At 40.5% G+C, this 14,349-nt stretch overlaps 2 protein-coding genes across 2 annotated transcripts; both read right to left on the bottom strand.

The window, feature by feature from the left end:
- Positions 1-2,495: 2,495 nt before the first annotated feature.
- LOC116273126 (olfactory receptor 51E2) lies at positions 2,496-3,962 on the bottom strand. Its single transcript, XM_031662080.1, has one exon. It carries the CDS (start codon positions 3,868-3,870, stop codon positions 2,908-2,910), a length of 963 nt encoding a protein of 320 aa, XP_031517940.1. The 5' UTR covers positions 3,871-3,962; the 3' UTR covers positions 2,496-2,907.
- A 7,481-nt stretch (positions 3,963-11,443) lies between these two features.
- LOC103877712 (olfactory receptor 51F2-like) lies at positions 11,444-14,227 on the bottom strand. The gene is given in 2 exon segments (XM_021926203.2): positions 11,444-11,975; positions 11,977-14,227. Coding segments are annotated over 2 exon segments (942 nt in total). The 5' UTR covers positions 12,873-14,227; the 3' UTR covers positions 11,444-11,929.
- Between the last annotated feature and the right edge of the window lie 122 nt (positions 14,228-14,349).

Genomic DNA, 14,349 nt, shown 5'->3' with positions numbered 1-14,349 from the left:
ATAATATTCCACTGTATATATAAACCACATTCTGTTTATCCATTCATCTGTTGATGGACATTTGGGTTGTTTCCACCTTTCGGTGATTGTGGATAATGCTACCATGAACATTGGCACAGAAGTCTTTGGCCTATTTTGTTTTGTTTTTTTTTTTTTTTTTTTTTTTGAGAAGGAGTCTCGCTCTGTTGTCCAGGCTGGAGTGCAGTGGTGGAGATCTCGGCTCACTGCAACCTCCACCTCCCTGGTTCAAGTGATCCTCCTGCCTCAGTCTCCAGAGTATCTGGGATTACAGACACCCACCACCACACCTGGCTATTTTTTGTATTTTTAGTGGAGATGGAATTTTACCATATTGGCCACACTGGTCTCAAACTACTGGCCTCAGGTGATGCGCCTCCCTCAGCCTCCCACAGTGCTAGGAATACAGGCATGAACCACCATTCCCGGCCTGGGCTACTTTTAAAAGTTAAAAATCTTAGGACAGAGGGAAAGGGAGAGGAGGTGATAAGAGTATATAAACAACTTGGATCATAGTGGGAGACAGTAAGGGATTAGCTGTTCACAGAAGAGAGAGAAAGAAATCTACTACTCATTAAATTGTCAATATGGCTATGTTCTTAGGCATATGGAAGTAGGCTGGAGGATCTGAATTGAGGTAAAGGAGTGGACAGGAAGGTAGAAGAGGACTGAGGTTGTGGGGAGAGACATAGTAGAGTTTAACCTCGTAAAATGAGGCACATGACCTCATTATTTGAGGGTGGGGCCCAACACATGAATCTGCACTTTACAGAGAGCATGGGTACACTTTCATTTCTTTAGAGAAATCATCCATTTCTTCTATTGTGTTTCCTCCCTTTAGCCCTGGCCTATGTGCATTGATTAACTGCCTGACTTTGGAAGCCACTTTACTGCCTCTGAACAATGAAGCACCGTTGAATGCTCACAGATCTATATGCTGGCAGAGCCCGTCATCACTACACATCAAGTATCTGTGATTCCCTCCTCCTAAGAGAGAGCCTACAGTATAGAGTCTCCCTCATGGTTTATCTACCCAAGTCCTGCACCCAAGACTTGTTTAGTGAAGCTACGGAGGGAACATATAGGCCCAATGATTGTATTCAGATCTCAGCTGCTCACTGGATCTGCTCAACAGTACAGTGGGAATACCCTACATTGAAATAAGATGCATTCAGCATCCTTACTATTGTGTGAACCATTCCAGTCAGGATTCCTGCACTGGTGAGAAAGAAGACTAGGGAATCTCTCACATCTCCAACTCTGATTTATAGGATTCTATAAATGTAAAATCAATAGGCATAACACTCAGCAAAATTTAAAATAAAATTTTATTTTATCTTATACTTAAGTTCAGGCAATAGCATGTGGTGTACATTCAAAATTTTTGACAGGTACAGAGCACATTAAAAATGAAGACATGATCAAGGAGATGTAAGAGACAAATAGACAACAACATTCTCCCTGAATCTGGAAAGAAGCAAGCAATAAGACCATGAAAGGTGGCTGTAAAACAGGAAGAGTATTCTGCATGTGTTGCCCACAACTAGGGCAGGATTATCTCTCATCACATGTTCAAAGCCATTGATGTTAGCGTGTAACAGAAAGAAAACAGAGGATTTGTACAGCTGAGGAAATAAATGGCAGATGTTACCCAGGAAGCAATATAACGTGGTAGTTAAGTAACTGTATTCAACTGTCGAATTTAATTTTAAATCTTGGTGCAGTGCCCACAAGCTGTGTGACTTTAGTCCCCTTGATAATATAAACTTCATTTCTCTCACTTATAATAAAGAGACACAAATGGTACCTACTCCACCAAGTTATGAAGAACACATGAAACCTGTAAAGCACTTACAATAGTGCCAGAACATTGTGAGCACACGTGATATGTTGGTTGGCATTATTATTAACGGCTTATATAAATTCCCAGGTAATGCATAATAACAATAGAGACTGTGACAAGCCCTGGCTTACATAAATGGTCAGCTTCGTTTTCCCTATTTCATTTGACATGTTATTCCATTGTATGCTTTGAGATAGGGTCTTGCTCTGTTGCCCAGGCTGGAGTGTAGTGGTGTGATCATGGGTCACTGAACCTCAAACTCCTGGACTCGAGCGATTCTCCCACCTCAGCCTTCCGGGTAGTGGGGGCTACAGGTGCATACCACCATGCCCAGCTATCATATTCCCTATTTAAAAAGTTGTACACGGGCCGGGCGCCGTGGCTCACACCTGTAATCCCAGCACTTTGGGAGGCCGAGGCAGGTGGATCACGAGGTGATGATCAGGAGATCGAGATCATCCTGGCCAACATGGTGAAACCTCGTCTCTACTGAAACATACAAAAAATTAGCCAGGTGTGGTGGCACGTGCCTGTAGTCCCAGCTACTCAGGAGGCTGAGGCAGAAGAATTGCTTGAACCCAGGATGCGGAGGTTGCAGTGAGCCGAGATCATGCCACTTCACTCCAGCCTGGTGACAGAGCAAGACCCCATCTAAAAAATAAAAAAAAAAAAAAGTTGTACATGACAGTTAACCAATACCGCCATAATAATAATAATGATAATAATAATAATAAAAAGAAAGTAGGGACAACACTAAATCATTAGCAATTTGAGCACATTTCCTCCAAGGCATATGCTATTTTTCAACTTGGCTTCAATCATGTATCTTTATGTTTGGTTTTATTGTAGTCTTTAATTCACATAATACTTCATTAGTATGTATTATTCCACATAATAGTCCTTTAAGTAGATGGACCATACTTTAGTTTATTATTCCAGCCAGAGAAAAGCACTGATGTGCTTATGGGCAACTGGAAATAAGCTAGTGTTGGAAATAATTATGTTTATCAAGCCAATAAAGATAAGGAGAAGTGTAGTGTTAAGGGTCACTTGCCTCCCACAGCCTGAAAGTCCTTGTCACAGCTGATCTTGAACATAGCCAGCACCCTTGTTCTGATCTGTTTGGTTTTGGCACCATAGATGATGGGATTGATGACAGGAGGCAGCAGCAGGTAGATGTCACCCATGACAACACGCACAATGGGATGAAGGCTGTTTCCAAAGCGGTGTACCACTGAGAGGCCAATAAGTGGCACATAGAAGGCAAGTACCACACCAATATGTGACACACAGGTTCCAAAGGCCTTGGCCCGCTCTGACTTAGAAGGCAGTTGCAGCACCGTTCGTATTATCAGAAAATAAGACAAGGAGATGAACATTACATCCACTCCCATGACCAGCAGAATGGCAGTAAGACCATATACCACATTGGGCAAAGTGTCTGCATAGGCCAACTTCATCACATCCTGGTGGACACAATAGGAGTGTGAGAGTACATTGGAGTGGCAGAAGGCCAGTCGCTTGATCAGCAGAGGCAGTGGGAAAAAAAAGAGGGACCCGCGGACCACAGCCACGATGCCAATCTGGGCTGTTACTGTATTGTTGAGCACAGCAGCATGGCGCAGTGGGTGGCAGATGGCCACATAACGGTCAAAGGCCATGGCCAGCAGGATGGTGGATTCAATGGCCGAGAGGGCATGAATAAAGAACATCTGGGTAAGGCAGGCCTCAAAGCTAATCTCTCGGGAATCAAACCAGAAAAGTGCAAGGATCTTAGGCATGGTGGATGTGGATAAGGCCAGGTCAATGGCTGCCAGCATGCAGAGAAAGAGGTACATCGGAGAGTGCAGGTTGCGTTCCGTCCTTACGATGAAGACCACGATGCAGTTTCCAAACACTGCCACTACATACATGGAAAGGAGGGGGAAGCCAACCCAGAAATGGGCTTTCTCCAGTCCTGGGATACCAATAAGCACAAAGGTGGCATGTGTGAAGTTGCAGGAACTCATAGCTGGAACTGAGGAGGGGTGACTGGAGAGGGTGAGGTCACACTGGCAGTCTGCAGGGACATAGAGCACAATCAGAGAATGCCCTGGAAACTTGAAACTGACATCCCACCCCTTTTGTCTCCTCCCACCTCCACTTAGGGTCTTTTATAAGCTCTAAGGCCCTCTTCCAAAGGGGGAACTGTGACAGCTCAAATTCATTTATGCATCACTACTCTCAAGGTTTATTTAAATTTTTAAAAGGGAACCCTGGGAGAGCAATGCTTTTTCCAAAATGTAGCCTTTCCAAATTCCCTCAGATTCTTCCTACTGATCCATACCTTCATTGTCTGGATATTTGGTGACCCTTTTTTTCTGATATGTGTTAAGAGATACACTTTTGGGAGCTCCTTCCAGATAAGGCTGCCTTTCTTATTTTACTTTCCCTGCTTCCCTCCCCCCACTTTCTTTCTTTCGATTATTCCTTCATTCCAGAAGCATTACTAGCATAATGTATGCATTTAATTCATGCGAAAGAGAGAGGCATGATCACAGAAGAATCTTCCTGTTTAGACTTGAAACATGAGTAGAAATTAGACAGAGAGTGGAATAATGGGTGTTCCAAGGCAGTGAGGATAGGAGATAACTTTGCAAATTTTCAGGATTCCCGGTCCTCAATTCTGAAGTCAGCCAGAGGAATAAGAAGCACAGCAATGACATTTTTTTAAAGCTTAAAAGAACATAAATAAACAAAACCTAAGAAAAAAAAAAATGCCAAAAGCCAATCTCTTTCAGATTAAAGGAAACTCATCTGTGGTCATAAAATCAAAGGTAGTGGCTCCCTCTGATGACTTCTTTAGAGATGAAGGTGCTGTCAGGACACTGGTGAGTACCTCCACATCTGAAAGCTTCTTCCAAGGCCACTTTAATTGCATCCAAGGATAGTTTGAGTTGAGTCCTTACTTTGGAGAAGTATTATTAATTTTACAATGATATTTTTAGAGCTTTGTCTTTCCTGAAACTTGTGCCAACAAGTCATTCATCTCAGGGGAGACATTTCTTTTTTAGAAGCCCAGTGTTTCTTTGCCCCAACTCCCTACCCTCACCCAAACACCTGGGTTCTGACTTCACAAAACTTCTTTTCTGCTAGTTTGCCTAGGTGCCTTGGTCTTTAGAGCTAATTTTCTCTAGAACGCCAAAGCCTTGGCTGCAAGGCCTAACTTTTGGAAACAAATGATGCAGGTGTCTTCATTGATTATCTGTTTCATTGAAACAGGTTAGCCTGCTTATATTGCACTCCCCTAACCCCAGAATTTTTCACTCATCATCTGAGTTCTTCCTGCAGCTGGGAGATGCCCTTCAATTTGGTCTTAATGTAGAGGGGTTAGATACCAGTGATCTTAAATTACAATATGATAACATTAATACAAAGAGATTAGAACTGGATTCTCCCCATTTTGGATAAGCAAGGAAGGACAGATTCGGGGTTCAAAGGTTACAAACCCATACTTCTGCCTCTATTTTCTCTTCTCCACCTTCAGAACTTGTGCAGACAAAATAGCTAAGCTCCTTGACAAATATTAAATACCATATTTGGCTCCCAGTTGCTATCAGAACATGAAAAGCCCTTTTCAAAGGCAGATGATTGCATCCTTTAGTGAGATACAAGGTAGTTTACATCTTGCATCCATCCATCCATTTCTGTATCCATCATAGCTTGGGGAAGGGGATACAGAAATTTAAACAAATCATGCTGTAATGTGTGGGGCAGAACTAAGGAACCTTCCCTGAAGAGAGGCCAGATCACTAGACCACTGTGTTCCAGCGAAATGGGACCCAGGGTGAAGAAAAGAGCAGGCATGGAGGGAGACCAAGGGGAGCACAGTGACGTATATTTTCTTTCTTAATGCCTTTTGCTATGCTACCACATGCAGTGCTGATAGATATGCAGCGCTGATAGATAACAAGATTCTTTATTGGCCCCAGAGCTGGTTACTTTCTTAAACCCTCTCTCTGCAGAGCATATTTTCTGCCTTGCTGGTACCTGCACATGCTCACTAGAGTATAAGACTTTGGGCCATCATCTCATCTCCCAAAATACCTATCCTGAAAGACCTCACGTCACCCTCCCATGTTGCCTGGCATCCTGCCTAAAGTAGACTCCCTGCTAAACCCAATTTCAGCTTCTCTTTGGGTCGAATGTGGCTGTTGCATTCATTCTCACTTGCCTTTCCTGATTGTTGCTAAGACTCTGGGATATCTCTTCCCAGTCCATAAAGTTGTGGATGGGATGCAAGGACTTCTCCCTGCCCTGACTTGAACCAGTATGTGGGGTCTTCAAGGTCCCTTAGGATGGCAGGAGCTAAGGCTGCCTGACCCCAGGTGAGGGTGCACTTACCTGAGAATGGTACAGTCCTACTTAGAAAGAGCAACTGGAACTGGTTTTGCTTTCTGGTTCAGGCCTTTTTTATAATGTCCCTCAGAAAGCCCATGGGAACAGGCTGTGGAGTATGAACTGAGGCCCCAGGGACTTGGCAGACAGAGGAAAAATATCTCCATGTCCACTTGTGTGCCATTCCCACGGGCTTCCCACTATTCCTGTCCAGGGAGAACAACCTCAAAGCACCCACTGCCTCTGCAATCACTCCCACACTCACATATACAGGGCTTTCGACAATCTGCTCCCACTCCTCCAAGCTAACCTAAGCACACAGAGTCAGCCACAGGATGAGCGAGTTTCTTCATGTGCCACTCTGCTAGACACAACAGACAACATGTGTGACTAGGCATGGTCCTTAGGCTTTAGGAGTTTGCATCCTCTCTAAAACTACAAAAGTTTAGTTCCATAATTCAAAATAGGGACATGCAATTCTCCATATCTTTCCCTAGCCTTTCTTCTGGTTGACAAAACAGCCCTTAATGTATCAAAGCCACTCTTCATTGCTCCTGGATTATAGATAAAGCCTAGATGAGATGACAGCTTTTTGTCCTAGGTCGTATAGTTAATTAGTGATAATATTGGTTAGAGAACCAGGTATTCTGACTCTTTGTTTATTCACATTAAACAAATGTTTGTCAAAGGATTACAAAGTTATAAGCAAAATAGATAAAAAAAACCCACCCCAACCACCTTCTCCAGGATATTGAGGTATCCTCAGTACCTCAGGATGCTTGATGGCTCTCTTCCAGTGACGTGTCCCCTACGTCATACCCAGCAGAGTTACCTTCATACTTTATTAATATTTAACACTAACCTGTTCTATCTGCCATCCTTTCTAAGTATGCCTCACACATGAGTCTTACCTTGTCATCATCACCGTAATCTTTGAACACAGAAACAGAATTACTTTCTTATCAATCAGCCATTAAGTATTTATTGGTCACCTATATCTGGCAATGGAGTTAATTAATTCATTCATTGTGTAATAAGCACATTCTCAATGCTGGTTTGGTGCAGGTACTGTGCTGAGTTTAGGGTGGCAGAGGTGAATAAGACAAAGTCCTTGCCTTCAAAGTATTCACAGACACCTACCCAAAGAAACCTGAAATAATATGAAAGAGCAGTGAATGCCACAGATTTTTATGGGAACTTGAGAGGGGTATTTATTTAGTCATTGGGTGGGTCCAAAAAGAGCGTATTTCAGCAGACAGAAAATCATGAAAGAAACAGAATTTTCTATAGAGGAATTATGAACAATTGTAGCTTGGCTGAAGCATAGAATCAACCAAAAAGGAAAGAGAAATTGAAGAGGTCAATGGATGTGAACTGATGATAGGCTGTGAACTCAAGGACTTCATCCTGTAGGAATTGGGAGGTGAATAAATGGTTTTAAGCAGGGACATCACAAATAGACATGTGTTTCAGATTGCTATTCCAGAAGCTGTTGGGAGGGTGAATTTTAGGAGGATGAAGTGGATGTGCTTATGAATTTAGTTATGTGAGACAAAACTTAAGATACATAGCATTTCCTCATCCTTCACAATCAGTTATTCAACCGATCTTGTCTATTTTTCCTTCTAAAAATCTTTTGCATGTTTCCTCTTATTTCCATCTTCACTACCACTACCATGTTCAAGTAGCTACAACAGTGGCCATGTGACTACTAGTGCTCTGGCTTTTAGGAAAGTCCCCAACTCATTGTGAGCTTATGCATCTTGGTCAGAGCATGACATTTGTTCTGCAACCCACCCAATCTCGGTATCTACATTATCAATTTCCTATAGATAGAAGCTTATAAGCTGCCAGGATTGTTGGACAGGAGGACTATCCACAGGTTAGCATTTGTGAGGTGAGGTGGGGGAAGAGAATCTGCAGAAGTTGTGCGAACATCTCAGTTGTCCTTGAGGTTGATGTTCCTTTTTCTCCTTTCTATTTTTAGGACTCTGAGTATCTCCATCCTTTTCCTTCAGCTCTATTTGCTATCTTCTGTAATAGTAGTGTATGGAAACAAATAAACATAACCCTAGTCTGTAGGCCTGTATCATCTGAGCTTTTCCATCTTTCCACTTCAGATCTGCCTGTAGCTTCTCTGGATTTTTGTTTTTGCTTCATTGTGAGTTACAGATATGTAAAGATGATCAGTGGGGGTACATATTAGGGAATAGAAGGGGAAAGAAATATGTAGAAATAAACTGGAAGTTTATTCAAAATATAAATCACCTCTTTAAAGTGGCCTCCTAAGTTTTACTATTACCTACATTCATTCACTAGACAAAGCAAGTTTTATGTTGGAAAGTGGGAATAAGGCTTCACAAGATTAGGATCAGTGTATACTAGATCATATGAAAAAGAGCGAACTTTTTATACCAAATAGCAGTACTTGGCATGGTATTCTCTAAAATGTGAAATTTCACAAAAATATATTTGTAGATACGAAGAACTTTCTGGTATAGGAGAACTTTGTTATCTTCTTGTATGCCATCAAAATCCTTACGCATCAAAGACACTATTAATTCATTAATTCAATGAAGAGTAAAAGTTACAATGGAGCAGACACTATAGATAGAAATGTGGAAACAACAGTGAATAGACCCAGTCCCTGACCCCAAGAAGTGAGCTCAGAGTTTGTTGTGGGGAGAATGGTGACAAGAGAGTTTGGAAGGAGTTGTCTTGAGAGAGAAGAACAAGGTGCTGCAGGAGCACCTGGAAAGGGCACCAGACAGACCAGAGAGGTCAGGAAAAGTCCCTGAAGGAGAGCCCCTTCTATTCTAAGTCAGGAGAAGGAACAGAGTGAGAATGCTCTAGGTGGAGGTAGGCTTAAAAGGGACAGGACATTCTTTACTGGGACTTAGGACATGCAGGTTGTTTGTTGTCTCTGGGGCATTGTACAGAGGGGAAGCAATGAAGCTTAAGAGGTAAACAGAGCCATATCATTAAGACATTCTACTATTTTTACTATGTGGCAGGCCCTATTTTAGGGCTGGGAGATAGCATAAATGGACCAATTCTTTATTCTCAAAAACATTATGTTGTGGTAATGAAACCAGAAAATAAATAACATTTATGTAATATACTGGGGTATAAAAATGCTAAAAATTAAAAGTAAGGCAGATAAAGATGAGAGTGAATACAGGCAGGAATTGAGGGAGAGGTGTTGCTGTTGTTATTATAACATCAAGGGCCCTGTAATAGGGTGCACTTGAGCAGAGATCTATATAAAGTGAAGTGTAAGTCATGTGGGTCTCTGGAGGACGAACATTCCAGGTAGTGAGAATAGCATGTGTAAACTGATGTTGAAGCATGCTTGATGAGTTTAAGAAAATATTTGGAAGCTAGTGTGGGTGACATAGAGTGAATCACTGGCAGAGCAGTAGAAGATAATATTGGGCTGATGGAGGGAATATAGATCATATAGATCTTTACATGTTTTTACAGTGACTGTGAATTTTTCCTAGGTAAGACAGGATGCCATTGAGGTATATTGAACTTGATCTACCTTGTGTATTAAACTGATTAGTTTAATCAGTCTAACTTCACTATGGGAGAAAATAGACTGTAAAGCAAATGTGGATGAAGGAAGACCCACCAGAAGGCTGTTATAATAATTTAGGTCCAAGATGATGGCTTGCATCACAGTGGTAGCAGTAGAAGTGGTATAAAGTGACTTGATTTTAGACATCAATATCTGAGATATCTAGAAGAAAGGGTTGCCAGAACATGCAGATGTAGCATAGGAGTGATAGAAAGGCATCAGGGATAACTACAAGTGCTTTGTCTCAACAAACTGGAAGGTAGAGTTACTGAGTTAGGGAAGACTGTGGGTGAGCATGCTTTTTCCTTGATGGGAATATTAGTGTATATTAGATGTTGATTTTAAGATGATTATGAGACATTCAAGTAATGATACTGATACATAGGCAGTGGGATGAGTCTGAACTACAAATATTAATTTGGATTTTGTCAGCATAGAGATGGTACTTAAAGACATAATACTGAACGGGATGACCAAGGAAGGGATTATGACAAAGCATAAAGGTCTGAGAACAAAGTCTCAGGACATGCCAACATATAAAGATGAAGACTAACAATAATTGAAACTGAAATGTTGTGATCAAACAGGCTGAGGATTTGACATAATTCTTACAGTACTATAAGTACTATAGTCATTTAATAAATTCCCTATAGGGAATGATGAGGAAACCAGAAAAGAAACAGCCTATATGTAATACGTTGGGGAATAAAAATGCTAAAAATTAAAAATAAGGCAGGTAAGGATGAGAGTGAATATAGGAAGAAATTGAGGGAAAGGTATTACTATTATTATTATTATAACATCAAAGGCCCTGTAATAAGGTGCAGTTGGCAGAGATCTGCATAAAGTGTGGGGGGAAGCCTGTAGATATGAATGATTACTTCTACTTCATTTCTGGATCTATAAAGCCCATCTTAAATTAGTGATATTAGTGTGGCATTGAAATACATGCTTTAAAAATTTTGAGAATTAATGGACATACCCAGGGTGGAACTAATTCTCTTTCTGGATTAAGCCATTACATGACTATTATGACACAAATTTAAAAATGCATAAGTAAATGACCATAATTCATTTGTAGTCACTTTCCATTTCTGTTGGGGCAGATTGTTGATGGAGGGCTGAGAGAAATACTGAAATATGCTTGAGTCAGGAAAGATCATCAAGTAGAAATATATTTGTAAGGTTTGAAGATTTGATTTGAGCTTTTTCTCCCTAATTTGACTGAAAATTTCTAGAGGTTAGAGTGGTGGTTTTTAAAAATTAATTGTTTTACTTCTTTATGTTTCCTAGTAAAAATTACCTGAACTTCTCTCTATATTTAGATTTATAAATATAAATATAATTTATATATATAAGCATATAATTTATAAATATAAGTTTATATAGATATTCATATAATTTTTGGAAATATAAATTATATAAAAATTATATACCTATATATTATATTATAGGTAGCAATATAGCATTAAAGTTAAGAGTGTGGGGGACTCTGGAGTCAGTCTGCATGGATGTGCTCTGCCATCAGCAACACCAGTTACTAGCTGTTTAAGCAAGCTACTTAACATTTCATGCTTCAATTTTCTTATTGATAATAAAAGTGATTATCTTATAACATTGTTTTAGATATAAAATGTGTTAATACACATAAAAAACACTTAGAACCATGACTTGTCAGAGAAACTAATAAATGGCAATCGAAATTACTAGAACAGTTGGAAAATACTACCTATTTCTCACACAGGAGTGACTTTTCTATAATGTGTCATTCTAACTGCTATGAAGTAGATGAGATAATAATAGAAAGGCTGTCGGCAGGGACAGAAGGCAACAACAGTTTGGACCCAACAGTGGTGTGAGAAGGAGAATTTTTAGATGTAAGGCTAATTTTAGGCTGTTCATCTCTTCCATTCCATGTCTTCACCTCCTCATCTGGGAAATAAAGTAGTCAAACTAGCTGATGTTCTAGATGCATTCCAGCTTTAACTTTAAATGATTATATGCTTAGCTTCAATGGGCACCAGTTCTTTGGTTGTTTTTGTTTTTAATTGGTAACATGACCTGAAGTATACCATCTTGAGGGGTCCATCTAGTGCTGGAATTCTACAATTTTATGTTTCTTTGGAATGCAGAATTTTTATCACAGCTCTACATATGTTTGGTTTTCACACTGTAGATGATGGGGTTCGTTACAGGGGGAATCAGCAGGTAGGTGTTAGCAATCATAGTATGTACATAGGCTGGGGCTTGTTTCCCAAATCTGTGAACAAAGGACAGGCTGATCAATGGAATGTAATCTATAGCAACAGCCACAATGTGGGAGACACATGTGCTGAAGATTTTCTTCCTCTCTTCTGGGGAAGCAATGCTAAGGACAGTCCTAATGATCAAAACATAAGAAAGGAGGAGGAGAACTGAGTCTACACCAACAGTAGGGAACATGGCAGTCAACCCAACTGCACTGTTGATTCTGGTGTCTGTGCATGAGAGCTTCATCACGTCAGGGTGGTAGCAGTAGGAGTGGTGGAGTACGTGGCTGTAGCAGTAGGAAAGTCTTATAAGAAGTGCTACCATTGGTGTCAGCATTAGGATCCCCCTGATGACACTTGCCACTCCAATTTGAGCTATTCTGGAGTCAGTTAAAATTATGGCATACCTAAGGGGATTAGAGATGGCCATAAAACGATCAAAAGCCATGTACAACAGCACCGAGGATTCCATGACAGTGAAGAATTTAATAAAGAACATCTGGGACAGGCAGGCATTAAAGCTGATTTCCCTCACATTGAACCAGAATATACCCAGCATGGTGACCAGAGTGGATATGGATAGGCCAAGGCCAGTGGTAGACAGCATGGAGAGGAAATAGTACATGGGTTCATGGAGGCTGGGCTGAGTGATGATAGCGAAGAGGATCAGGCTGTTTCCCAAAAGAGCAGTTACATAGAGGAAGCAGAAGGGAATGGAGATCCAGGTGTGGAAGGCTTCCAGCCCAGGAACACCAGTGAGCAGGAAAATGATGGAAGTGGAGGTGATAGTCTGCAAAGCTGACATGCTGAATTAAAAGTACAGAACAAGGTGAGAGCTTAAAACAAAAAAAAAGCTACGTTCGTTTGTGTATTGATCGAATTAAAATAATTTTATTGTACAGAAAACTGACATGAGTATTTATATAATATGAAACTATGAATGACTCATTTAAATTGATTAAAAAATGTCAGATTTCAACTGCTGTAGTGGATACTTTGCTTTGTCTTTGAATTTGCCTCAGTGTACAATCTTTCTTCTCTAGGGCACTTTGCTGGCAGCTGTGTTTATATCATGTGACCAGTCCTCTGATCATTCCAGCCATAGATAACCGAACTAATAATAAACACTTTACCCCAAATTTGCCAATCATATTTCATTCTTTCTGGCATGTTGAAATTGTGCTAAAGAGGTAGTGCGTTATTTTTCCTCTATGGTTGTTGCCAGAGAAAAATTCACTGGGGCTGTGGAACAGCAATATTACATTGGTCGTAAGTGTGAAAAACAGAGAAGCTTACAGACAATTTGGGAAGCCAGAAAATATGAAGAAAGAGATCATTATAATACAAAGTCACACATAGGAAGTGACAAATAAATGGCTTCAGCATCTAACTATTAAATAAACCCTTACAATGTGATACCTGGCGTCACATTTGGAAGAGATGGTGAATTAGAATACAGACCTCCCACCAGGCTTAGGAAGACAGGAGGCGGCCCCCACCTGATAGAGTGTGCTGCCACCTTCCAACACAGTTCTCTCTTCAGTCCGCTTGAAGACTAGTTCTCCAGAACGGAATCTCTCTATTTTGTTAAGACATACTTCTTAGGAGATAACTAATGGAATGTTACTGTTTTGTTTCGGGAGGGAAAAGTATAACTTTATTGCAAACATCACATTTCTTTTTTCATTGAGTACGGAATTGCAGAAAGGTAGATGGGTATGGGTGAGTTGAAGATGGGGGTCAAGGGAAAATCAGAGATTAGGGCTTTGGCTGCAGAGGGCTCAATTAATGAGAGATAGCTAGTTGCAGGGTAACTATTCTTCGGGGGAAAAGAAAGGGTGCTGGGTGGCTGACAGTAAGTGTTGATAAAAGAGAGGATGGAGAGGAACCTCAACGTATCCAGACTCACACATTCACCCTGATGAAGTGCCACCTCAAGGATCACCGAAAGAAGTCTTAGTGAAAAAAAGGGTAGGGATTTAACTAAAATTAACAGAAAACTAGAGGAACAATAAGAAATTTTAGGTTACATGATTTGGCCAAATAATGAAACTATAGCTTTAGATTCTGGAATAACGTGTCATCGGGAGAGTGATGAAAATATCTAAAATGTATGATCAAACCTCTTAGAGAAATAAGACTTATAGTTAATGTATAGTATATTTCCAAGAAAACAAAAAGAGAGAATTTTAAATGTTCTCACCACAAAGAAATGATAAATATTTGAGGTGATGGATATGATAATTAGCCTGATTTGATCATTCCTCAATGCATACATGTAT

This window comes from Papio anubis, unplaced genomic scaffold (genome assembly GCF_008728515.1).
Source record: "Papio anubis isolate 15944 unplaced genomic scaffold, Panubis1.0 scaffold378, whole genome shotgun sequence".
Lineage (NCBI taxonomy): Eukaryota > Metazoa > Chordata > Mammalia > Primates > Cercopithecidae > Papio > Papio anubis.
The sequence above is the reverse complement of the archived record's forward strand: the minus strand, read 5'-3'. Positions and strand labels throughout refer to the sequence as shown.

Bases quoted from the DNA above. Each gene is read 5' to 3' on its own strand.
- LOC116273126 (XM_031662080.1), bottom strand. From the start codon at position 3,870: ATGAGTTCCTGCAACTTCACACATGCCACCTTTGTGCTTATTGGTATC.